Source organism: Balaenoptera physalus (assembly GCF_965194825.1).
Source record: "Balaenoptera physalus genome assembly, chromosome: 5".
Lineage (NCBI taxonomy): Eukaryota > Metazoa > Chordata > Mammalia > Artiodactyla > Balaenopteridae > Balaenoptera > Balaenoptera physalus.
In genome coordinates this window covers 79,557,883-79,584,261 of record NC_138884.1, presented here as the reverse complement: position 1 = coordinate 79,584,261, position 26,379 = coordinate 79,557,883, and the positions used below count along the sequence as shown (strand labels likewise).

Below are 26,379 nucleotides of genomic sequence, written 5' to 3'. Positions count from 1 at the left end.
AATTTAAGAGATTTGGACTCAGCCTATTTTTCTAATACCCCTTCTTCCCTCCACCCCTGCCACTAATCTCTAATACAAATGTTCTAATCAATTAAACAGGCATTTTATTTTTTTCAGAAGATTCCTAGTATAGTGATACTAAGATTTGTGCATACTGTTTAATTTGCTTGGAAAACCTTCCTCCTTCCTTCCTCAGTTGTCAGACTTCATCAGTCACATCCATTCTGTCATAGCAACCTGCCTCAGAAATCCCCTGGAGCGTCTCACCTGGATCACATCTTGGGTCTTGGTCACAGGCTGCCACGTTTGGTTAGCCATGTTTTTATGGTCAGGCCTCAGTCAATACCCAACTAGATGGTACATTTTGAGGAAAGAGAATTTTCCTTATTCAACACAGAGTGAGTTCTCCTTGGCAGTTGACGGTGGCCCAGGGACCCACAAGCATAGCCAACAGCCAGATCCCAGTTTCAGCTGGGGAGTGAGCACAAGAAAGTGCTTGGTCATTTTAGTCACTAAAATGGAAGTGCCCTAAGTCTGGTAAGACCTGGATTCAAATGCTTAGCCTGCCAGTGACCAGGTATGTGACCTTGGCGAGTTACCCTCCTGAGTCATTTTCTTACCTGTAATGTGAGAGTAATGTCTATTTCATAGGGATGTTGTGGGCCTTAAATGGGATATAAAATAAAATATAAACTGTTTAATGTGGTGCCTGGCAGATGAAAGGGGTTCAATGAACTTTTAAAAGTAAAAGTAATAAATCATTTGTGTTCAATTTTGACTATGCCATTTTTGTGAGCAGTAAAATCATTAGTATTATGAAATTTATTTATAAATATACAATTTATGGTTAAAGGTATTTAAAACTACCAACTAAAATCTTTATAGAGTATCCACTGTGGACTCTTCTAAATGCAAAAGATTTTTTTTGCTCTCAGTAGGTATTTCACCTCAATTTTTCAGATAACTAAACGGAACACCGTGAGTGAACATAATTTAATTGAGTTTTATAATGACTCAAGTCGATGCATATAAAATCCCAAGCACACAGTAGGGGCTCAGTCACTGTATTATTTTCTCTTTTTCCCACTCTCCACCCCTCATATGCTAAGAGTTAAAAATGGAATTGAAGGTCATGAGCCCAATTTGTCGTTTAGCGAAGGACATTGCTCATGTGACATTTTAAGTGGGCCACCTGGCAACCGATGGATTGTCCAATCATATCTATAGTGTAGTACCTCAACTTTACAGGTTTCCATCAACTTTGGTTCCTAAATTTGCAAATTAGGTTATGGTAAATGTAGCCACTTACAAACCTTATGTTCTCATAAATTTTGATTCTATTTTTGTTTTAATAGACTCATATCCTGGATTATTTACTGCCTTTCAGGATTCATCATTTAATTCTTTAAGTTTTATTTTCATTTCATTTAAAATTTTCTTCTGAGATATAACTCTTTATATTCATGTTTCTTAGAATCTATAAAAGGCTTTTTCATACATGATCTCATTTGACCATTATAACTAGTAGAGCAGATAAAATTATCCCCATCTTATAGCCTGAGACTCCAAAAGGTTGTGAATTGCCTAAGCACCGGCAGCTGATTACTTGTCAAGCATGCTTTTGGTATTATGTTACATATTACATAACCTATATCTGTTTATCTGTATAAATACATTATTCATAGAGTTAAGTTCTATAAAGTTGCTGAAATACTGAAGTAGTAAAAACTGAACCATTGCCCCTATGAGAAATAAAGGATTAGGTTCCCGTGAGCCTCTCTGGTCAGAACACTTTCATCAGCCAATCAGTAGGTAACTTTGTTTCATGTATGTTTCTTTTTAAAGATACCTTATTTTATTTATATATATATATATATATATATATATATATATATATATAAAATCATATATATTATGTATATAATCATATATATATTACATATATAATTTTGTATATTATATATAATCATATATATTATATATATAATTTTATACATACATAGTTGATTCATTAACACTGAACTCATGACCAACAGCATATAACTCAGGTTTGAATGAAGTTTGTCTAACACACGTTTTCTACATAAAGCACATCACAGCCTTCCTGTACATAGGAACACTAGACAGCATTAAAGGGCTACAGTTAGGGCCATTTTAAACGGTGAAATCACCATCAAAAAGCACAAAAATGCAAAAAGTGTGTCACCAGACAGAGAGTGAAGGGCACTTGTTTGCAGCGTGGGAGCTGACCTAAGTCGGGCATCACCACCTCGCTCAGCTTCAGCTGGAAAGGTGTGTGCTGCATGACTCAAATCTTCGGGCACTCTGCGTGTGTCCACACATGACCAAGAAAGCACCTTTATCGTAGGATTACAGGTAAATTTTAGCAAGTAGGTGAATTTGCAAATATGGAATCTGCACATAATGAAGATTGACTCTGTGTATGTATATATTTTCTATAATGAAAATATAGTTAATTTATACAACTAAACACTTTTGTACTCAAGAGAATAAAAGTATCTGGAATCAATCTACAGTCGTAAAACCAGATAATTGACGTTCATATCTTGAAGGGCATCCAGTCAGACTGCACTCTGCAGTATGAGCATATGAATGCTATACAGACTATATTTATACTGTTGTATGGTATTGTGGCTATAATTTTTCACTTAACAAATATCTTAACCATCATGTCATGTTAATAGAGGTCTTGATTTTCAGTGACTGCAGGGTACGTTACCTTCTAAATGTACCATTTTAATTTAACCAAAGTTTGGAAGGTTTTTAAAAATATTTTTTTTACTATTCTATACTGAGCCTATGCTGAGCATCTTTGATTCATCTTTGTATACTTTTCCATGGGGGCTTTTGAGGTGTATGGGATCAGATTTATTCTCGTGGTGAAGGTTGCCAGGTAGCTCCATTTTGAAGTTGAATCTCTTGTTTATAGTTTATGTGGTTAAGTATTTGCTGTGTCTGTGTGCCTACATATTCATACCTACTTCCCATCTTATTTTGCTTTGGGTTGAGAAATGCTTGATAAAATAGCATTTGAAATAAGAGTAAATGGCCTCTGAGTGAGGGGCTCTTTCGTGAATAAACTATTTCAGGCTTAGTGTATAAACTTAAATGCACCATTCCAGGATTTTGTTTGGCTCTGTCCTTAGTGGTCATTTGACACAGTAATTTCTGTATAAGTTTATTGTTCATGTTCTTGAGTAGAATTCATCTAATGAATATTTATCGGGTGCTTAACGTGGCCCTCTTTTAGGCATTAGGAAGATTTCAAAAGTAAATTAAAAGTGCTGTCTGTCTTCAAAGAGCTTCCTAACAAGCGTGGGATGCGGAGAGTGGAGGGATGTATGCACACCAAATGGGATGAGGCCACTAAGAACATCGACCAGAATGTTAACTCGGTGAGGGTGGGGATTTCTGGTTTATTGATGTATCCCCAGCACATAGAATTTTTTCAAATACACAGTGGCTTCTCAATAAATAGTAAGTGAGTGAATGTGTTGAATCAAAGAAGAGAAAAATAATTATTACTGTTTTAAATTCTGCTGTGTCATGCTTTACACTAGGAGCTTTGCATGTATTGGATTGGCCCAAAAGTTCGTTTGGGTTTTTCCAAGACATCGTATGGAAAATCCGAACGAACTTTTTGGCTGACCCAATATTATTTCACTTATTCCTCACAACTAATTATAATGTAGACATTTGAATTTTTCTCATGAGAACGTTGAGGCTCAGAGGTTATATTAATTTGCTTAAAGTCAAACAGGTAGTAAATGAGAGAATGAGACCAACGGGCTCTTGAGATTCATGGTTTGAGAAGGTAAATTGCACAAATAAAGGAAGAAATTCTAAAACTATTTCTTAGTTGTACAGTTGGAAGTGAGATGCACCCCATCCTTTTATCCTGTCCCCATATACACACAGAAGTCTCTCTGGAAGAGCTGTGAGGTCTTGGAAAGTAACCGATTATTCACTCCCTGGGGTTGACTTGATGCAGCAAATGTTAAAGAATAGCAATGATAAATATAGCTGGATGTGGCCAGCAGGGGAGCCCCAAGGCTAACTGTCTTTGCCTCTCGTTTCAAGAATGCCTGTGAGATGCTGATGGACACAATCTTGAAAGAACTTCAGAAGAAAAATCCAGCTTCTCCAGAGCAAGCATCAAGTGAGGCTTTACACCAGCCTCCCGCGCCCCCGGACTCAGGGCTGCGAGCTGGACTCATTATCAACGGGAGGACCCTGGAGTTTGCCCTGCAGGAGAGTCTGCAAAGGCAGTTCCTGGAGCTGGCTGCTCGCTGCCACGCTGTGGTCTGCTGCCGAGCCACGCCCCTGCAGAAGAGCGAAGTGGTAAAACTGGTCCGAAGCCATCTCCGGGTGATGACTTTGGCCATCGGTGAGCGGGAGTGGAGCCCAGCCCTGCGCTTCTCACTTTCATGTCACACCAGAGGCTGTCCCTTCTGTCTGTCCTTCCTTCTGTACACGTTTGCCCTTCTGTCGGTCTGTCCTTTTCCTCCCTTCTTTCTCCTCCATCCCCTCGCTCCCTCCCCTTTCCCCTCCATCACCTATTTGGCCTCCTCTTATGAACCAGGTGGTAGAGATGTGACATGGAAAGCAATATAATAGGACTCTGTGGTACATGTCAGATCCCCAAATCACCTGGGTTAAGGAGGGTAATGTACTGAATCGGAGACCTGAAAAATCCATGAGTTCTACCTTCGAGAAAGTTAAATTCAAGAATATGAACAATTCATTTATTTATTCAATCAACAACTATTTTTTGAGTGCCTTCTATGTACCAGGCATTTTTCTAGGCAGTGGAGATACAAGAGTATACAAAACTGACAAAGTACCTTTCCTTAAGGAGCTTATAGGAGGAGGGCAATGCAGTAAAAAGTGGGAAAAAAAAAAAAAAGGTGTAAAGATATAAGATATCAGATAGTGACAAATGCTATTGAAAAAAATAAAGCAAAGTCAGGTGATGCAGAGCATTGGGGGAGGGGGAAGGAACTTCTATTTTAAATAGATTTTTCAGAGACAGTCTTACTGATAAAGTTGTGTGTAAGCAGATACTTAAAGGAAATGATAAGGGAGCCATAGGAGATCTGGGTGGGGGAAACATTCCTGGCAGAGAAGACAATGGACCATGCTTGGTGTGTTCAAACCCAAAGCAGGTTGAGCAAAGGGAAGAGTCTTCTGCAGGTTAGTGAAGGACAGAGAGGTGGCAGGCAACCAGGTCCTGTAGAGTCTTGGAGGCCATTAGGAATTTTGGCTTTTATAGAAGAGATAGGGAGCCACAGGAGGACTTTGAGCAGAGGAGGGACATGAGCTGCCTTAAGTTGAAAAGGATCACATTGGCTGCTGTGTTGAGAGTAACCACTGGGTTGTAAGGACATAAGGAAGGAGACCAGTTGAGCAGCTATTGAAATAATTCGGGGAAAAGATGACTGTGGCTCGAGCGCAGGTAGGAGCAGAGGAGGTGGTGGGATGTGGTAAGATAATGGACATGGTTTGAAGAAAGAGCTGCTGATATTTGCTGACGGATTGGATACGTTATATAATAGAAGGGGTCAAGCGGGATGTCAAGGTTTTGTCTCTTGAGAACAGAAAGGATGGAGCTGCCATTTACTGAGATGGAGTCGGGGAAGCAGGAGTTGGGTTTTATACATGTCAAGTTTGAGAAATCCATTAGAGGTCTAAACAGTGATGTCAAGTAGGCAGCTGGAGATAAAGTCTGGAATTTAGCAATGAGGAATTGGCTAGAGACATAAATTTGGGAATTGTAAGTCTAGTGGTGATATTTAAAGCCTCGACAGTATTATCAATGAGATTACCAAAAAAATGAGTGTAAGTGGAGAAGAGAAACAGGGTGAGATTAAGCTCTGAGACACTCCAAAGTTCAGACATTAGCAAGATGAGGACTCAACCATCTCTTATAGTCTCTGTTTCCACCTGGATTATTTTCAGTCTCAGGTAGCATCTCCCCTCAGGGTGCTGGTACAGCTACTGAAAATTCCCACCTTTATATCTTATCCTATTAGCAACCTGAGAGAAAAGATAGCACCTCTTCTCGAGTTGCTGGAATAAAGTATCAGGATTAGGGTGAAATTTTGCTCAACTATCTTATTGAATGAGCATATAAATGAGTGAATTGTTCAAGCCCCTGGATCCATCTGTTCCTGAGGCTAGAGCCCTGGACATGTCAATTCTATCAAGCTGAATCACGTGCCCATCTCTGAGCCAACCACTGAGGCCAGGGAACAGGCAATGGTAGTTGTCCAGGCCTGAGTCAGTTGCCCATCCCAAATCTGGTGGTTTGGGCTCAGAGACTCATGGACTCAGAGTTCCCAAGGAAAATCAGGATACTATTACCAGAAAACAAGCTTGCTGGGCAGTTGGGAACAACAGATGTTCATTACCAGCAGGAATGTAATACCTCCTCTAAAGAAGCTTCCAATGTGTTGGGAAGACAAAGAAATCTATAGCAAGCTTAATACCATGATAGGTATGATAGAGATTTGTAAGGTGGTGCTTGGAGCCTAAGGAAGGGGCATTGGATCTAAAAGGAACATGAGAAGGATTTCCCAGAGGAAGTGATTATCTAAGCTGAGTGCAAGAGCCCTTGAAATCCAGCAAGGTGGGGCAGGGTTGATAAGAGGACAGTGCTATAAGAATAGAGAAACAGCATGTGCAGGGCTGGAAGGAGTAGTGTACACCTGGAAAATTGAAAGTAGAGTGAGTGACAGAGAGAAAGGGGAGGTCAGTCCAGGTAGGGGCTGTAGCATGAAGGACTTTAAGGTAGTGTTGAGTATGGAATTCTTCCTGATGGCAGTGAGATGCCACGTTGCATTTCTGTTTAGCTAGCTTCCAGGCAACTTGGAGACATGGGATAAACTTTGAAGGATTTGTTTGCTTGAGTGGCTACTGTTGATTTGCACAGTTGGCAGCTTTTCTTTGCTCCTCATATGTTTCTCACCTTTTCTTCTGTTTCACAAAGGTGATGGTGCCAATGATGTTAGCATGATACAAGTGGCAGACGTTGGGATTGGGATCTCAGGTCAAGAAGGCATGCAGGTGAGTGGATGTTGTGCACCCAAACACCGTGAACTTGACCCGCCCATCCAAAGGCAGCATTCTCCATGGTCAAACCTCTGGTAGAGTGAGGCTGTCTGTGGCTAGCTCAGGAGTGGGTGACAGGACATTTAGCCATTCGTTCACTGATTATTTACTGGGTGAGTATTATGGTAATTTCCCTGGGTAATTTTAGCTCTGTGGCTCACTTGTTCAGTTTAAAAATATATAACTTATCTAAGTCATAAGGATATATATTTTTAGCACTGCAATAGCTGTATGACTTTTGACACTGATGAGAGCTACTAAGGATTTGAATGAAATATCTCAAAATCCTAAAGAGAGAGGGAGAGGGGGAGAAAAGATAGGAGAGAATGAGGGAAGTGGGATTGTCCTGTTTTCGTGTGCACGCATGTGTGTTGAATAGTGTTTTAGGCACAAAATTAAGATAGAAGCTTGTCCAAAAGACTGCTTGTCATGTATGGAGCAAGTGCTGTCAAAGGAAAGTGGGATGTGAGGCTTAGGTTTCCCGAGAATGATAAATTACGACATCTCTATAAAAGATGAGAAATTCAAATACCTCCTTTGCCTGCTAACATTATACAAAGTCACATGAAGTCATGACTATATACTTTTAATATTCTCCTCATGGAGGAGAAGCAAATGCACACTGTCACACGCAGAGTTCTTGGTAAGGGGACTGCTCTCTAGGGAAAGTACACTTGCTGAAATTACATCATGAATGGTGACCAGAGAGAAGTTTTGTTTCATTGGACCACATTGGAAAACTGAGTGGTAACTCCAGGTAACCCGTTAAGGCTCTGTATTCATGGGTTTTTGTTTGTTTGAAGGCTTTTTGTTTTTTGTTTTTTTTTCCGGTCTAAGGTTTAAACCACATATTTGACCAGTCTGAGCCTGCTGGCGGTTAGGCTGACGTGCTGTGTCTGTTGTAACGTGTTCCATTGCTCAGGGTGACGTTCTCTCCCCGTTGCCTCTGCAGGCTGTGATGGCCAGTGACTTTGCCATTTCTCAGTTTAAACATCTCAGCAAGCTACTCCTTGTCCACGGGCACTGGTGTTATACCCGACTTTCCAACATGATTCTCTATTTTTTCTACAAGAACGTGGTATGTAGCTCCAGAGAATTCGCCCCCCTCCCTTCTCCCTGCCACTCCAGCTTGTGTAAGGGGTGAAGAGGAAGGGCCCGACGCTAAGCGCACTTTGCTTATTGATGTTTGGGAAGCAGCCAGGAGCACTTCTGCTGTCTTACCAGGAATAATCTGGGAATGTGCTGTGTTTCAGCTGCTGACAGCAGATTGCTAGGCTTGTCCATCTGCTAGCATTTTCTATTCCCTATGCATTTAAATTCAATTAAGCCCTGTCTGATTCGTTTAGAATCCAGTTTTTGACCTTCCATAAAAAGGTTGTGACAAGCAGAATTGTGAAATGTTTAATGCTTTCTGTCAGTAGAGAATGAAAAAGTTTGCTTCCATTTTACGGGAGATATAAAAAATATATATGTATATATGCTGTCGCCAGACGGATGTCCCATGTGGTGTATTGAAGACACAGATACAGATGAAAACCCAGTATAGTGCCTTAGGCTGTAGCTGGCTAGCACTCCCAGATGAAGAATTCTTTGGCAAGCCTGTAAAATGTGTTTGTGCTTGGTAGCTATTTGATGGTCAAGGAACTTAATTTTGACTATGTAATTCATAGAAGGGCAGAATTTGAGTAGTAGGATTCCTGGCTTCTAATCTTCAGCAAACCATTTAAATTTCAGTTTCCTCTTTCATAAACCCATGTGGACCTTAGATGGCTTCACCTAAATCCCTTCTAGGTGGGGTGATTATGTAAATATGTCATGATTTTCAGACCACATTTATTCTTGGTCTTTAAAGTGCGTATGTAGCAAGTTAGTAGTAAACAGAAATTTACATCACTCTGTTGAAATGCCATCTTTAGGAAAAAGATGACTTTAATGGGTCATTTTTAGGATATCCCAAATAGGTAATTTAGATCGGTGCTTGCATGTGTGTCTGTCTGTCTGTCGGTCAATCAGCAGGAGCATTTTTTTCCCTATAGCACGATGAACTTTTCAGGAAGCTTTCAGTACTTTACTAATTGGAATTAGCACATTCAGTCAAAGTTTAAGAAAGCCTTGATACTTTATGAAAATATTTGAAATGTATAATATCTCTGTCAGTGTGATTCTGGGGAAAGCTGTGATTCGTAATTTAAAATTCCAGGACTTAGTGGTCAATGACTTTTAGAGGGGAGCCCGTCTCCCGGGTTTTTAAAATACCTTTGCATTTTTCTACCTTCTCTTCTATTATGATGCAGTCCACTGCATCCTCTCCCCCTTCCTTTTAACTCCGTATTTCTAACTAATATTAGAAGGAGACTAGGACATTATGATAAAACAAATCTCCAACAGTTGTTAAGTATTAAAAATTTTGTCTCATAAAAAAAAAAAAAAGAGATGCCACGTGCCCTTGGAAAGAGGGGGTGTTTATTAGTAGAGAGTACATCACCAGGGAGCAAGGACCCTGGGGTCGTTCTGCTCCGTAGACCTTGATGGCCGTTCACACTGAAATCCTCCTGACTTGTTTCTACCTTTTTCTCGCCTAGCCAAGCAACAAATGGTTTGTAAACGATGGAGAACAGGGCCAGTATCAGAAGCCATTCGAATAGCTTAGCTTTCTGAGACTGCGGTTCTTGCATCTTGGGCAATTTTTGAGGGAGTGACGAGGACTATGGATTCATTCCCCAGAATAGTGCCCCAAACCGCATATACCTAAAACTAGAACGTTTTCAGGAGTGAGGCATAATGCGTATCGATGGACCCTAGACTAAGAAACTCTATTCTAAGGATTGTGGCCCCCATCCTGAGGTGTTTCAGTGAATCTATGGTGCCAACAATAATATCTTAATCAATTAATTAAAATCGATAAAAAGGCATTTTACAGGTCATGAGCAGTTGCTAACTGGATCTTGATACTAAGACCTGACATAGTATAATTCTCATTTTCCGGACATAGAAACCAAAATTCATAGAGGTTATTAAAATGACCTAAAGTCATACAGTCAATAGGAAGTTTCCCTAGGACTTGAAACAAGACCCCCTAATTCTAAGCCCAGTGACCTTTCCTGTGGCCTGCCTTCCTTCAGGGCACAGAGCTTTTGCTATCATGGACTTACTCTGTGTGAGACAAAATAAGAAACTATGTATGTGCCTGGACTGTAGCATGACCACCTGTCTTGGTTTTCCTGAGACTGTCCTAGTTTTTATAGTAAGAGTACCATGTCCTGGGAAATTCCTCAGTCCCAAGCGAACTGGGATGGTTGGCCACTCAACTGACACCATCCCATTTCACCAGGAAAAAATAATTGTGAACCCAGAAAGCAAGAGAATGAACACTTGTTGTATGGCTGCTACGTACCAGGCATAGGGCTAGATTCTCTTCATCTGGAGCTGGAACATCTGCATTTGAATACTGACTCTGCCACGTGTTAGCCAGGTAACTTTGGGCAAGTTCCTTAGCCTCTCCGTGCCTTACTTTCCTCATCTGTAAAATGGGAACAACGTTAATTCCCAAGTTGTTACGAAAATTAAATGTATTCTTTTTAAAGCTCTTAGAACAGTGCCAGCACCACATAGTAAATGGTCTGTGTGTGTGTGTGTGTGTGTGTATATGTTTTAATTTAGTTAAACATTTACCAAAAAGACCTGCAAGGTAAGTTGTGGTCTTCCATTCTGTAAGTGAGGAAAGGAGGGGTGGAGATCACATGACTCAGGACAGCAGCGTGTGGCGTGTGCGGTCCTAGCACGCATTGATGACTCTAAGACGCGAATGTTCCTCTTTGTGTCCCTAGGCCTATGTGAACCTCCTTTTCTGGTACCAGTTCTTTTGTGGGTTTTCAGGAACATCCATGACTGACTACTGGGTCTTGATCTTCTTCAACCTCCTTTTCACATCCGCCCCTCCTGTCATTTATGGTGTCCTGGAGAAAGATGTGTCTGCAGAGACCCTCATGCGACTGCCTGAGCTTTACAGAAACGGCCAGAAGTCAGAGGTGGGTGTATGGCAAAAACGCACAGACCGATACGTAGCTGCTGTCAAAGCCGCTCAGCTCCAGTGTTGTTGGGTATTGAAAACTATTTGAATCATCTGTTTGTTTCCAAAGATCTCTACTAACACAGCAGCTATTAAGTCAGTCGCTTCTGAGATGAACACAAATAAAACTGTGAAAGATCTTAGGTATTTATAAGCAGAAATCCAGTCCTCAGACCTTTCAACTAATAATATCTAATATTTACTAAACCCCACGGTGCTGCCTTTTGTGCACACTACTAAATATCCCCAGTCCCATTTATCTTCACAAAGCACTTTGAGAGAGAACTTGGTATTGTTCCCATTCTAAGAGAAAGAATCTGAACTTCAGGGGGGCTGAATAATTTTTCCAAAAACCTCACAGCTAAAAAATGGCAGAGCTGGGATGGGAATGCTTTTTGGTCTGGTTCTAAAGCCAAAATTACATTCTTCAGGTTCTGCTGTCATGCAAAATAGTGGTGTGAACTTAACGGCTCCCTCTCCCTAAACCCATGTCCCACCTCCCCTTAACTGATCTCTCAGTCCGTCCATCCACCTCTGATATGTCCCTTATGTCTCATTTCCTCTTATCTATAGTATTGTAGTTGCCGATTAATTGGGCTAGCTGTCTCAAAACTTTTTTTTTCTAATTTGTCTTTTACAAAATTAATAACCAGCATTGAGCTGGTCTTATGAACATTTATGTAATGCCTCTTACATGCCAGGCACTGTTATAAGTCCTTAACATACATAAATCTACTTCTCAAAATGATCCTGCAGGGTAGATGCTATCGTTATTCACACTAGATGAGGAAAGTCAGGCACAGGGAGGTACTTTAAGTAATCTGCCCGTGTCACCAAGCTCATGGGTGGTACAGGTAAACTCCGGTTCCCGATCCCCTGCTGTGCTGCAGAAAGAACACTGATGCTATCTTTGGTCCTTGGGTGCCCCTCCGCCCCTTCGCTGTTTAATGGCCAGAAATCCAAAGTGCTCTCCTAAGGACATTGTCAGGATCACAGAGACTGAGGTGGACCAGCAACCTGTAGGCACGTATAAGCGGACAAAGCTGAGGGGTCAATCTGGTCAGATATTCTAGCCTTGAGAAAAGGACTGTTAGTCAGGACTCTTTCAGTTGCAAGTGACAGAAAACCAGCTCCAATTGGCTTAATGAAAAAGGGAAATATATTGGCTCTCATAGCTGCAAAATCCAGGAGTAATGGCCAAACAGCATTATTCTTAAAGCAACTGTCAATGTGCTGGTTACAACTCCTTGGCCCAGCTTGAGTCCCCTGCCTTTCCCTGTGCTTATCATTGTGGCTGGAAAGATCATTTTCTCATTGACTAGGCCTGGGCCATAGATCATTCCTGAGGACAAAGCTGAACCCTATGGACAGGATTGGGAAGGAGGGTTTCCTGTAAAAGGACTGGAGAGACGAAAATGAGACCCATCATGAGAAATCCACGGGGCGGACTTTACTGGCCTCACTGTTCCGAAGACCCTGACCCAGAGCAGCACATGTTAGAAATGATGGGTGATGTTTAGCCTGAGTTTAAATTCGGGTTCAGTGGTATGTGACCTTGGTAAGTTATTTAACTTGCCTGTACTCCGGTTTCTTTACTTTATGGAGACGGTGTGAGGATTGAGTAAGATTACGCTCTCAATATTGTTATTTTTACCCCACCCCCAACTCCAGACTTAACCAAAAATTCGAGGAAATCCTGAATTTAAAATGATGCGTTTATTTTCATCAATCTAATTTTATTCTGGGTTGAACTGCCTTTTGAGACTGGAGGGTAATTTAATGTCCTTAGGCTCATGGAGCAGCCAACATGGAGGGGAAGTCAACTTCCAGGGAGGAAGAAATCCTTACAATCCTTTAATATCATCCAACCCATTCAGATCAAAGAACCACATGAGGTTTTCCTTAAAAAGTCCAATCTGACTTGAAGTTCAAGACCAGGGTGCAGGAATATGTGGTTGATATTAATGAAGATTGTCCTGTACCCTAGGTCTAAGTTAAATTCCAAGTCCATTGGGGAAAGAGGGGTAAAAGCAGACCTTTAACGTTTTTATAGCTTGGTGTTTTAAAAGCCCATTTGTTCAGCCTGAACATTGTAATTGGTCTTTACCCTTGGAAGAGTTGAGGTCATTGTTTCCTGTTGTTGAACACTGCTATCAAGCCTTGCACACATTGTTATATTGAGCTGGCCAGTTTTATAATACACGGTAAAGCAGGCAGAGTCCCAGCATGTGGCTATTGATAAAAGGTAATTAATTTCATTGACTTTACCTTCCAGAAGAGTTGCCCTTCCTTTGAACTTGGCCTCCAAACAAATTCTATTTTATGCTTGGGCCATTTCCTGTCTTTGGTGTCATGAAATATACTCTCCAGGGTTATAGCATCTCTCTCCTTGAAAGGGGATGAGTCTGGAAGGCTGCAGCCAGAAGCGTCCCTTCCAAGAAGCAATCGTCTATTACCCATCTCTCATCACCCACACGGCCTTCTTTCCTGGCTTTGACTTCATGTCCAGATTTTCCCTCTCAGTTTCCAGGAGATCCCATGAGTTACTCCCTTCAGCCCTTCATTTATCCACGACCCTTCTCTACCCCTAATTCCCCTTGCTCACATTACTGTGGAGAAAGTGTGCTTGTTAACCTTTTGGCTCTAGGTTTTTTGAGCAACCTCTGTTCCCCCAGAAGCATGAAGCTATATTTTAACTTATCCTGAAATTGTTCTCTCTTGTCCAGTGACATTTTGGTTGCCCCTTTGACTCTGCCACATTTTCTTCCACCATTTGATTGTGCTTCTGCTTAGAATTTATGGACACTTGGATGAAGAAAGGCAGGTAGAAGATTCCATCATTTCTCATGACAAAATTGTAAAAGAAGCTACAGGGGAAAGTAGACTGGAAATGATGAATCTTCATTGCTTTGATTTTACAGAGGACAAAGAGATTAAAAAAAAAAAAAAGATGTAGAACGTCTAAGTGTAATCTCTTGAAGGACAGAAGAATTTATATGGAGATGTATATTTATAAAGCTTTAGGAGACAATTACACATTTTCAAGAAAATTTCAGTTTCTTTTTGCATTTGAAAGGAAATAAGACTATAAACACGTTAAGAAAAGGGAAGACTAGCTCAGGGATATGATACATGTGTTGTCATTTTTGTTCATGGCAGACATCACTAGTACACTGTAGCACTCCATGCTTCCTGCTGGGTCTGAATGGAACCTCAGAATCCTTTTGCACACACATTACTATTTGATCAGAATTATCTTTTGTTTGAAAACCTGTTTTCAATCACTTGACTGGTATCTCTACTTGATCTTTCTCTGTTTCTACAAGCTTTTGGTGGGAAGCAGTTTAGCATATGAAAAGTTATATAAGAATAGTTTATTAATCCAACAAATATTTGAGTACCTGCTATGTACCAGGCACTGTTTTAATTACTTGAATAAGAGAGCCCAGGTCCCACTTTATGAAGCTTACATTCTGTTGAGAGAAACATAAAATCATTAGGTAAACAAATAAGATTATTTCCGATGGTGATGAGAGACTTCTAAGGATGCCATGGTAGTAAATGATTAAGTGGGCATGACTTTTAGACTGGTCTGGGGTCTGTGCCTCTATGAGGAAGTAATATTTGAGCTGGGATATGAATAGTGAGGAACTGGTCGTGTGGGAGGTCCAGGAAGAATTTCTGGCAGAGATGACAGCGCAGGTGAAGCCCTGAAGAAAGAAGGGATTGGCATATTTGAGAAATAGGGTGAAGTCTGTGTGTTGGGAGGATGGTGAATGACAGTAAGAACAGGTGGGTGGCCCTGGAGAGCAGGGGCTTCCATGGGCAGACCATGCAGGACCTCCTAGACCATGGGAAGGAACTTAGATTGTATGGGAAATGCAGTGGAAGTCATTGGAGGAATAGGAGGGGGGTCAGTTTGATTAATTAGGGAGATGGCATGACCTGATTTACATTTTTTAAAACCATCTGGCTGCTGTGGGAAGGTTGGATTAGGGCTAAGAGAGGAAGCAAAGAGGCCAGTTAGATGGCTCTCCCATCATTCATATGATGGTGAATTGGAATGAAGAGAGTGATGGAAATAAAGGTGGATGGATTGGAGAAGTTTTTGAAACAGTGTTTTCTGATCAATGGGAAATGGAAAATTAGTACTACTATCCTTATTTGAGGTAGATTTAAGATTGATCCAATGATAAAAGCAATACGAGTTGAAGAAGAGTTTCTTTTTCCCCGTGAACTCATCTCATTCAATTATCACCCCTCATTCTTCCACTACTACTTACAAATCCCACCTGTTTTGTGAGTGAGAGAATGAAGGAATAGAGTTTTCTCTCAGAGAAGCAAAAACAAGTACTGGCTTGTGTTGTTCCTTGATCTTGCTTGACTGTTACTAATCTTACTCCCTCCCCAATATCTGTTTCATTTTCAGGCATACTTACCACTCACCTTCTGGATCACCTTGCTGGATGCCTTTTATCAAAGCCTGGTCTGCTTCTTTGTGCCTTACTGTGTAAGTCCTTGTTCACTCAAAGGATTTGTTGTTAATCAATGGTACTTCTTTGTACTCTGTCACCAGTATCAGCATATATGAATGGGTATATTAGGGTAGTTTGCTCATATAATCAAGTTGATTATTTACTGACTAAATTATAACACTCCTCCCAAGTATGTTAGGTAATGGGTTAAATTTGGAGAGAAGTGCTTAGCTGAGTCCCCTTGGGTCTCTTTTTTAGCCCTGTACTGCTTGATCGTTTTCATCAATGACTTTAAAGTTGAAAGCCTGGCTTATAATTAAATGAGTCAGAATCAGAGAGGCAAAGTCAGAATATGGAAGCTGTTATTCGTGAGTGCTGGGCTAATTCTACCAGGATGACATTCAGAGTATTAAATTTAAGCAGGCTCCCCAAAACTTAAAAAAAAAAAAAAATTGTTATACAGGTAAAGAATGGAAGAAATGTGACTAAGCGGAGAATGTGTAAATGAATTTAGGCCAACACCAAGCACAAAGCAGCATGATGTAGTTGCCCATTCACACACACCCCTCCCTGGAAGAAAACACTAATATGATCATGGATGGTTAACAAAAGTTCAGTAATAAAAAGGGAAAAGGTAATAGTCTCTAAGTTAACAATTTTCATTCTTTATTCAAATAAAATTATTTGAATTTACCCAGCTAGAATATTCTAGGTATACTGCATTTCAAGAGGTATATAGATAAGGCAATCTGAAGTGTATTTAGAAGAGAATGACTAGAATTGTAAAAGATCAGAAAATTGTGTCATTTGCGGAATCCTTTAAGGACTTTGAGGACATATGCGTATGAGAGGGGTGGATATTTACTTAACCGAGGTATAAACTCAGGTTAGCCATAGTACCTGCTTCAAAGATTTTCAGCTCTGTTAAAGTGGAACATATTTGATCTTTCTCTATACCTCAAAGAGTTGGAAGTGTAAGTAAAAGGATCAAGGAAAATGAATTATGATTCAGAATAAAGAGGAATTCCAACCAAAAAGTTCAAAATTTAGATGGCCTGTCTGGGAGAGAGTCAGTCTCTTTTTCTAAAAATGTTCAAGTTTATCCTAAATGATCAGTTATCAGGGACACTGAAGAAAGGGACTCAGTCCTCACTTGGGTCGTGGAATAGAGTGATGAAAGCGATGATACTGTGCCACTGAGGGTGCACAACTCTCCAAGATCACCAACTTTTATTCTCTCTTTGTAGACCTACCAGGGCTCAGACATTGACATCTTTACATTTGGAAACCCCCTGAACACGGCTGCTCTGTTCATCATTCTCCTCCATCTGGTAATTGAAAGCAAGAGTTTGGTGAGTAGTTTTCCTGCCTCTGAAGTAGCCTGAAACTGTCATTGGGGGAATTGTCTTCATGCCTAGAAGACAAGTGGTCATAAGAAGAGTAATGACTCCAAGGAAGAAGGGTGATCCACGACCACTCTTGTGGATCGTTGAGTGCCGTTATGCTGAGGTTGATGTGCAGCCAGGGAGAGTGGAGAACACCTGCCTGGGCCCCTTGGTGGTATCCACAGTGTGGATGGTTAGTGGAGGTGAGTCGGGCTGGAGAAACAATTATGCTTCTACGGACAGCATCCTTCAAGACCAAGCTGTTGCCTTTCAACTAAAAGGAAAACAGGTGTAATGCCATAATCCTGGTATACTGACTTTTGTAAGTGATGATTTGATGCTTTTCTCATAATACAAAAAAAAAAAATTATCTTTTTCTCCCTTCAGAATTTTTTTTAAAATTTATTTATTTTATTTTTGGCTTGTTGGGTCTTCGTTTCTGTGCTAGGGCTTTCTCTAGTTGCGGCAAGCGGGGGCCACTCTTCATCGCGGTGCGCGGGCCTCTCACTATCGCGGCCTCTCTTGTTGCGGAGCACAGGCTCCAGACGCGCAGGCTCAGTAGTTGTGGCTCACGGGCCCAGTTGCTCCGCAGCATGTGGGATCTTCCCAGACCAGGGCTCGAACCCGTGTCCCCTGCATTGGCAGGCGGATTCTCAACCACTGCACCACCAGGGAAGCCCTCCCTCCAGAATTTTTACCATTCATTTCATTTACAACTAGGTCTTTTTGAACTTAGTTGCCAGCTTAATGATAAAGTTAAGTCTTTTCATCAAAATGATTGCAGGGTATCTGCAGCAAAGCTAATATGAAGGATTCAGATAGAGAGCTTTACTTTAAACCTTTTTCTGCAAGTGAAGAACATCCCACCCATGTCTGACAAGTAAACTGCCTTAGCATTGACCATATCTTCTGATAGGAGCGTTCCTAGTCAACTTTTGGATCCCTGTACTTTACCCAGCTCAAATGTTATTTTAGGTTTCAGCAAAAGTGCTGCTTCTCCCCAGAGCCCTTCCGTCACCATCCATTTTTTCACACCATCCTCTTGTTTTTATTCATAGTCCTAATAATAACTTGTAATTCTTCATTTAATTATGTGATTATACTATTCGTGTTTCTCTTCTACATTAGACTATAATCTCTTTGAGGACAGGGTCCATGTTTATTTTGTTCATCACTGTATACCAGTATCTAGAACAAGACTGGCACACAGTTTGTGCTCAAAAAATATTTGAATGAATACATGAGTGATTAAATGACTAACCAGTGTTTGGGGTATATGTAACATGTTGGTGGTGATGCGTTTCAAACAGGAAATAGCTGAATGAGGTTATAGTTTTAAATGTTATACGAAGTTACATATTGAGATTATTTATAATTTCTTAAGTAGGGCTGAATATTTTTGACATCACCTGCTTTGCTTATAACCTGCTATAACCAGAACTTACAAACCTAAAGTGTTGTAAAAGGTTAATGTCTGCAAATACTAGATGGGAAGAGTAAAGAGAATTCTAGAACTAAAATATTTGGGGTTGTTTGAATATCTGTTGAATTTCATTTTTAAGCAATTATGTAGGTACTTTTGCTACTGCCTAAGGAAGTGTCTTAAGTTCTGACATTGATTAGTGTTCCAAAGGCTCTAACACGTCAAGTGTCAGTTTGGGTTCAGTGGTTATGAGCAGCGGCAATCTATTTTGACTAACCTGAGCAAATGGAAAAGTTATTCAAAATATATTGAAAATCACGGTAAAACAAACAAACAGAAAAACATCCTGAGGATCCAGAGTGGCTCCAGAGATCCAGGGAACAGAAACTAATGGACAGGCTTAGCAGGCTGGTACTCTGGTCTGAACTGGCCCCAGTCATTTTCTCTCTGCTCTTGCCTCATTCATTGTGCTCCAGGTTCAGTCCCTGGTGACAGAATTCTGTTTCCTTAGCTCCAGCCATAGGCTTTGGCGAGAGGAGGAATATTTTACCAAGACTGTGCGTAATGCTGGGTGTCTTCACTAAGAGAAGGGGAGTGAAAGCTAGGTGCCGAGAACAGTGACTAGTCTGTAAAGGATGCATCATTAAAGAATTGTTTCTCACACCAGGGGAGGCTAAAGCTCATGGCCTCTGAAGGTCTGTTGTCAGTAAGAGGCAGTCATTCTGAGAATATGAATTGGTTTCCTTCACACTTTTGCTCGCCATCCCTTTGCCGCCTCTCCCACCTCCCTGTCAGTTTTTACCCGGCGTCCCTTGACTTTAACTGCATCCATTTATTTAAACGAGTCAACTCCATCAAGTCACATCTCACTTGCCAAAAGCGCTTCTTAAAGGAAAAAAAAAATTCAGGGCTCAGTGGGAAAGAAGAACATTTGAGAAAAAAAAAAAAATTGGGCCAACATTTTCTGAGCATTTTGTGTATCTTTATAAAATATGAGCAGTCTTTGTGACTCTTGTGAAGCTATCTACCCTGGAGAAATACTTTGCAAGGTTAAGAGGAAAACGGAGAATATTGGGTCTTGTTTGAGAATTATAGCCCTAGAAAGTAAAAATGATTAATAAAAGCAGTCTTCCCCCAAAAGAGTAATATATACCACCATGGTATACACAATGATTTTAGGTGGGACTGTACACTGCACTAAATAACACTGACTACTGCATAACATGAAGGTGATTCTCTCATACTTCAGATTATGTCAGAGAAGAATTCTGTTTGGGACTGTTACTTTTTCTCACAATAACTCTTGCTAATTTCCCTTTGTAACAAAGACAGATCAGACCCCAGACTCATCACTGTTATGACAGGTAATGCTGATATTACATTTAAGGTAGTAATCTGCTTTTCTTTCTAAATAAATTTACTTAATTAGATAGTGAGCCAGTTTACAGAAAAATATTTAAAAAAATAATAATGCAAGCTCTATGTAGATATGAAGGTGGATAGGTTATAGTGTGATACACAGAGATTTATTTCTTGCTCATGTAAAGTTATTAAGGTTCCAGACAGCTCTAGAGAAATTATCCTCTGAGGGGTGGCTCAGTGACCCAAGCTGTGTCTCGTAGCTGTACCACCTGGAATTATCCCCAAGAAGAACTTCTTGGTCAAACGTGGAAGGAAAGGAGACAGTATGGAAAATTGCACACCAGCTCTTCCATCCTTCTAACCGGAAAGTTTTGCACATCCCTTCCATTCACATTTCATCGGTCAAAGCAAGACATGTGGCCATGCTTAATTTCAAGGGGGTGGGGAAATGCAATCCTCCCAAATGCTTATTAGAGGAAGAGAATGAGAATATTGGTGAGCAACAGTAATGTCTACCACCTACTTAAATGGATAAAGTTTGAGGTTCACTGGATTAAGCTATTATCTTAAAGAAGAAATAGACCAGTAAGTGACTATATGGAAAAATAAGGAGAAAATCCTAACACCTCATGGTGCATGGACAATACAAAGTAAACTAGGCACCAGAGTTACTTTTTGGTGTTTGACATAGTTTTATAGAACTTCAACACTGATATGAGCTATTCACAAAAGGTGCTCTTGCCTTCTCGCTTCAATATTTTGTGTTTTGTTCGCTAAGGGTTGTTACACCATTCACCCACTGCTTGGAATGTGATGTCTCTTCAACAGCGCAGATTTTGCCAGGCTGCAAAATTATCCGAGCGTGTTCATCGCCCCTGCTTTTCTTATCTTGCAGACTTGGATCCACATGCTGGTCATCGTTGGGAGCATCTTGTCTTATTTTTTCTTTGCCTTGGTTTTTGGAGCCATGTGTGTAACTTGCAACCCACCATCCAACCCCTATTGGATTATGCAGGAGCACATGCTGGATCCAGTGTTCTACTTAGTTTGTGTTCTCACAACCTGTGTTGCTCTTCTGCCCAGGTATGGTGTTTATTTTATCATCAAGAAAGTAAGTGAAGTCATAGGCTTAGAATTCGTCAAGCGACTGCTAAGAATAAACAGTAGACCATCCTGTTTAGTAGTGGAAAAGTCAGTCTGTGTACTAGTTAAAATATTGGTTTTAACTCTTTTGCCAGGGAATAGAAGTGGCTTAAGCAAATGAAAAAATTTATTTCTCTCTCAAGGAAAATTCTAGTCTGATTGATAGTCCACAGGGATAGGGCAGCTTTGCTTCACAAAGGTATTCGAGGACCTAGATCCTTTCCTTTCCTCTTTTTCTTCTGCCGTCTCCCAAGGGCGTTGCCCTCATCTGCGTGACTAAAGATGACTCACCACCAGCACATCCAGGTCCTGGGTCCCTGCATCCCTGCATCTCCGCCTGCAGGAGGGAGAAAGAGAAGATGGAAGGCATGCAGCTTTCCATCTTTCTTCTTTTTTATTCTTTTTTGTATTGTCATGACCCAGATGTGGTACACATCATTGCTTATATCCCATTAACTAGAACCTGGGTATGTAGACTCTGAGTGGCTAAAATCTGGGGGCTTCTAAAAAGAAGAATGGGTACTGAGGGACACGTATCTCTGCTGCGATCTATAAACACTGAAAACTTACCTCCCTTCTCTGACTTCAGTTACTTTCCCATTTTAGTTTAATTTGATTTCTCATATCGTATGGGATGGAAATGGCTAAGAAGTATGCGTGGGTTTCTAATCTATAGATTTCTTGAACTCTTCAGAGCTCTTCCCCTTTATAGTTTTATAAAATCTATCTGTTTAGCTGAAAACACTATAGGAAATAGCTGTTCTACCTTTTTAAACATGATATGAGCGTCAAATGGTGATTCAGTATTATTCTCTAACAGGGTTGACAAATTGGCTCCCAGGCCAAATCTGACCCACTGCCTGCTTTTGTAAAGTTTTATTGGGACATAGTAGGGACAATGTAGTGCATTTTTGCACTACAACAGCAGAATTGAACAGTTCCAACAGAGACTATTTGGCTCATAAAGCCTGAGATATTACTGTCTGGTCCATTGGACAAAAGTTTGCCAACCCCAGTCTGTAACACAATCATAAGGCACAATGGGCACAAACCCTTTGTTGCTGAAAGACATCCGTTCTAGAAATGCATAAGAAAAACCCACCTGAGTCATTCTGTGGTGGTTACAGTTGTATACTTAATATCACTGGTAAACTGAGATGATTCTGTAGTGTTCACTGTTATTACCGGCTTTCAGATTAAAAACTGACAAGATGAACTTTTAGAATTTATGAAGAAACAATTACTTTTAAGTTATAGCCTGAAATTTTTCTTCAAGAGCATTAATGGTACAATTTTATCTAATATTGTCGTGGTGAGCTGAAAAAACTGACCCCCTAAAATACATCCGTGGCCTAATCTCTGGAACCTGGTGAATGTTTTATTTAGCGAAAAAAGGAATTTGCAGATGTGATTAAGGATCTTGAGATGGGGAGATTATCTGGCTGGGCCCTAAATGCCCTCACAAGTGTCTTTATCAGAGAGAAGCAGGGCGAGATTTGACACTGCCAGAAAAGGAGAAAGCACTTTGACCATGGTAGCAGAGATCTCTTGGTCACAAGCCAAGGAATGCCTGCAGCCACCAGAAGCCAGAAGGGGCAAGGAATGAGTTCTCCCCTAGAGCCTCCAGAGGGAGCATGGCCTTTCCAACACCTTGATTTTGTTTCAGTGAAACTGATTTCAGAATTCTTGGCCTTCAGAACTGTGAGAGAATAAGGTTTTGTTATTCTAAGCCAGCACATTTATGGTAATTTGTTACAGCAGCTATAGGAAACTAATACAGACTTTGGTATCAGAAAGGTGGGTGCTGCTGTAACAAATACCTAAAAATGTGAAATAGACTTTGAAATTAGATAATGGGCAGAGCCTGGAAGAATTTTGAGGCACATAATAGAAACATACTAGACTCCCTTAAACAGACTGTCAATAGAAGTATGGACATTACAGTGCCTGCTGGTGAAAATTCCGAAGCAAGGAGGAAGCATGGGCAGAGAGAGCCATATCATCTTGGAAAACATGTAAATGGTCATAAATAGAATGTTGCTAGAAATATGAACAATTAAAGGCACTGCTGGTGTGGTCTCAGAAGGAAAGGAGAAGCATGTTATTGGAAATTGGAGGAAAGGGGATCTTTGCAATATAGTGGCAAAAAACATAGCTGAATTGTGTTCTACTGTTATGTGGAAAGCAGAATTTGTAAGTGATGAACTTGGATGTTTAGCCGAGGCGTTTTCTAAGCAAATTTTTGAAGGTTTGGTCTGGTTTCTTCTTGCCGCTTATAGAAAAATGTGAGAGAAAAGAGACTGAGGGAAGTACTGTTAAGCCCAAAGGAACTAGATTTAGAAAATTCTCAGCCTATCCAGATTTCAAATTTGCTAAAATTAGGAGATTGGCTGTTGGGCGTATGCTCTGGAGAGAAGGCCCAGAGTGTGGCTGGACAGCCTTTGCTAGTGCTGAAGAGATCAGGTGTGTGACTCATAGATCCTCTCAACCATCTCAGCAGTCACCAAGGAAGGAGATGAGATATACAGGAAAGATCTGTGGAGGACCCTCTTATCTAATGGTGTAAATACCCATGACATACATTGGAGACTCACAAGGTTTTTGTGAATGCTATAGCAGCATAAATACTATCAGCTTGGACTGAAAGGGACAAGTTTGTGGTAATTTGCTGCAATAGCCATAGGAAACTAATAGCTAGCATTTAAAAAAATACTCACTTACTGTGTGCCAGTGCTTGGCCTGCTTTATATGTATTATCTCATTTAACTTAACGTTAAGGCTGTAGCACTGGTATCTCTACTTTTACAGGTTTTATTTTTTATTTGACAATCAGGAACTCATTATTTTCTCAGTGCTTTACAAATATTAATTTAATATTGTTATTATTTACATTTTATAATTCACTTATTCTCCCCCTTTACCTCAAGAAGGGTCATCAGAACCTTCTACTTTTTCTAATTGGTGAGTATTTTTTGTGTCCCATAATGCATTTGAGGTGAATGTAATTCTGTGATGCTTTTTGTAACCTAGGTTTATATACAGAGTTCTTCAGGGATCCCTGTTCCCATCTCCAATTCTGAGGGCAAAACACTTTGACAGACTGCCTGCAGAGGAGAGGACTGAAGCTCTCAAGAAGTGGAAAGAGGCTGGAAAGATGGATCAGTTGACATCTAAGTATTCTGACCACTCAGCTGTTAAGTCAGAGAGAATACCCATTTCTGACCCTTCTGCTGTCTTTGCAGTGATGTCGGCAACTCCTTGTGCTGTTGAGCAAGGAAATTTATCTGTACGTGAAACTGCTTTAGACTCAGACTACTCTGAAAATAAGGCCTCAGGGATGGCTGGACCCTCAAAGGATTAAAAAAGCAGAATATCCTCCTTGGAGTTGCAAGTAGTCCTTCAAGTTTGGAAGAGGGCCTTTGAAGAGGCTCCTCTACCAAACCAGCATGACTTGGATTTTTCCTTAAGGGACAAGAACATTTTACTGGGCTTGGAAAAGCTAATGTGATGACCTTTACCGTATGTTTGTAGACATTTGTGAAGGAGGTTAGAGTTTGACCTGAACAGAGTTTAAAGAAGTGAAATATTTAATTCAGAATCAAATGCTTTTAGGAAACTTTTTGGATTTTGTAAAAGCATTTTAATTGTTCTAGAAATGCAGATATTTTCAAGGGAATTCATTTGAGACATGTATTTATTTTACTATCTGCTCATTTCAGTGTTCTCCTGAGGTGGAAGGCTTCACTGGTAACGGGCAGCAGGGATGCCAGGGTTCCATGGAGACGTGTTCTTCTCTCTGCGTCCTGTCAACAGAAGACTTTTTATGAGGTATACCTCTGTGCAGATGTTTTCAGTTGGGAAACAGAGGCCATAGGTAAGGAATACAAAATCAGCTGAGTCTAGGGGCCCTTTGTCAATTTCCCGTATTCTAAAACTGACAGTAGCCTAATCAAAATGAGACAATCAATTTCAGAACAGTCTTCAGGAGATCATTTGAGGGTTTATAGTCTTTACAATACCCTACAACTTTTCTGCTGTTGCAACCTCTAAAAATAAGATATTATGGAACTGACACAAATACAGGTGGTTCTCAGGAGGATTCCATGAGGTTCTTAGATTTGTTTTTTAATACATTTTAGGACAAGAATGTCTATATAAAGTTAATTGCTGTTGCAAATCATGTATGCTGGTTTTAGTTGGAACAAAGAAACTAGTTCCTACCAAAACTGCCAGGTATTATTTTAAGATTATATATTCTTGTTGAGTTCTTTTAAAAGTCTGTATCTGTCCATCTGAAAATTGTCGGCCACCCAGAATTTCCTTCATGAAATTTCCATGCTAATGTTCCATGTCTATATGAAGCTCTTCTTAATGACTATTCAAGTATTATGCTCAGGGCTTAATCTTCTACCTGCTACCTACTGTCCTGGTCTGACATTTTTTGTAGCCTTCTGATGTTATTGCAAATGGTCTTTTATACAGACTGGTTTCTAGAATATTCAAAATCCCATATGGCTAATGGAGGTAGCTTTCGTCTTTCTTATGATTTTTTTAAAATAAACTGTTTAATAACATATACAAAAAGCTGTCATTGCTCCTATAGATACTCACCAAATCCAACAGTAATTGGTACCAGAGCTTAGAAGGAAAATCCCAAAGCACACCTTTTACCAGAATATTGTTTTGACCTTTTCTTACACGGAAAAGTCAGTGATCCTCATAGCAGCTGGCATTCATTCCTTGAGATCATCATCTTCCGATAAATAAAAATTTAGAGATATATTCACTTGCAAATAAAAGATTAGAATCTAAGGATAAAAAGAGTGAGTCCAAAAGACTAAGAGAAAAGGTCAGTCTCCAGGATGTAAAGTATCTGTACACATGAGTTAGAGGAAAGTCTTGAGTCTTCATGTTATGGGTCTACAATCTCTTATCCACAATTCCACAATCTCAAGAACTCTGAAAACTGAAAAAGTTTTCATAAATTAGGCACAAATTCAATGTCTTAAACAGATGTAAGGCTATTTATTTATTTAACGTAATTATTCATATATTTTGCTACAAAAATATTAGTAGATTTTATTACTGGGTGCTAAACGTTGTAATATTATGCTTTTTAAATTTTTTAAAATTCTGGATTCTGAAACACTTCTGGCCCTCAGGCAAAAGAGATTTGGGATCTGTATGAAGCCTTTAAAGGGTCTTATCTACAATAACTCTTTTACACAAAGTTACCCAAGCTGATGTGGTCTGTTGCATTTCGGTATTCAGTGTATTTCACCAAATTTGGGGGAGCCCAAATCTGCTCCTAGTAGCCAAAAAAAAAAAAAAAATTAAAGGTATACATGTGTGATACAATTTTACCCAAAAAGATTTATAAAAGAATTGGAT

General features: G+C 40.1%; 1 protein-coding gene across 9 annotated transcripts in view; it reads left to right on the top strand.

The window, feature by feature from the left end:
- ATP10D (ATPase phospholipid transporting 10D (putative)) overlaps nucleotides 1-26,379 on the top strand; it is a 158,345-nt gene that overhangs the window by 125,400 nt on the left and 6,566 nt on the right. For 6 of the 9 annotated variants that reach the window (XM_082462456.1, XM_082462455.1, XM_082462458.1 and 3 more), the window contains 8 exons: nucleotides 4,102-4,408; nucleotides 7,010-7,086; nucleotides 8,084-8,209; nucleotides 10,959-11,159; nucleotides 15,630-15,710; nucleotides 16,923-17,027; nucleotides 20,741-20,928; nucleotides 24,019-26,326. In XM_082462456.1, the coding sequence (XP_082318582.1) occupies nucleotides 4,102-4,408; nucleotides 7,010-7,086; nucleotides 8,084-8,209; nucleotides 10,959-11,159; nucleotides 15,630-15,710; nucleotides 16,923-17,027; nucleotides 20,741-20,928; nucleotides 24,019-24,349 (1,416 nt within the window). In that variant the 3' untranslated portion in view covers nucleotides 24,350-26,326. Of the gene's footprint in view, nucleotides 1-4,101; nucleotides 4,409-7,009; nucleotides 7,087-8,083; nucleotides 8,210-10,958; nucleotides 11,160-15,629; nucleotides 15,711-16,922; nucleotides 17,028-20,740; nucleotides 20,929-24,018; nucleotides 26,327-26,379 lie in introns of those variants that run through there. The other 3 variants (XR_014263870.1, XM_082462460.1, XM_082462462.1) reach the window with 3 other exon arrangements.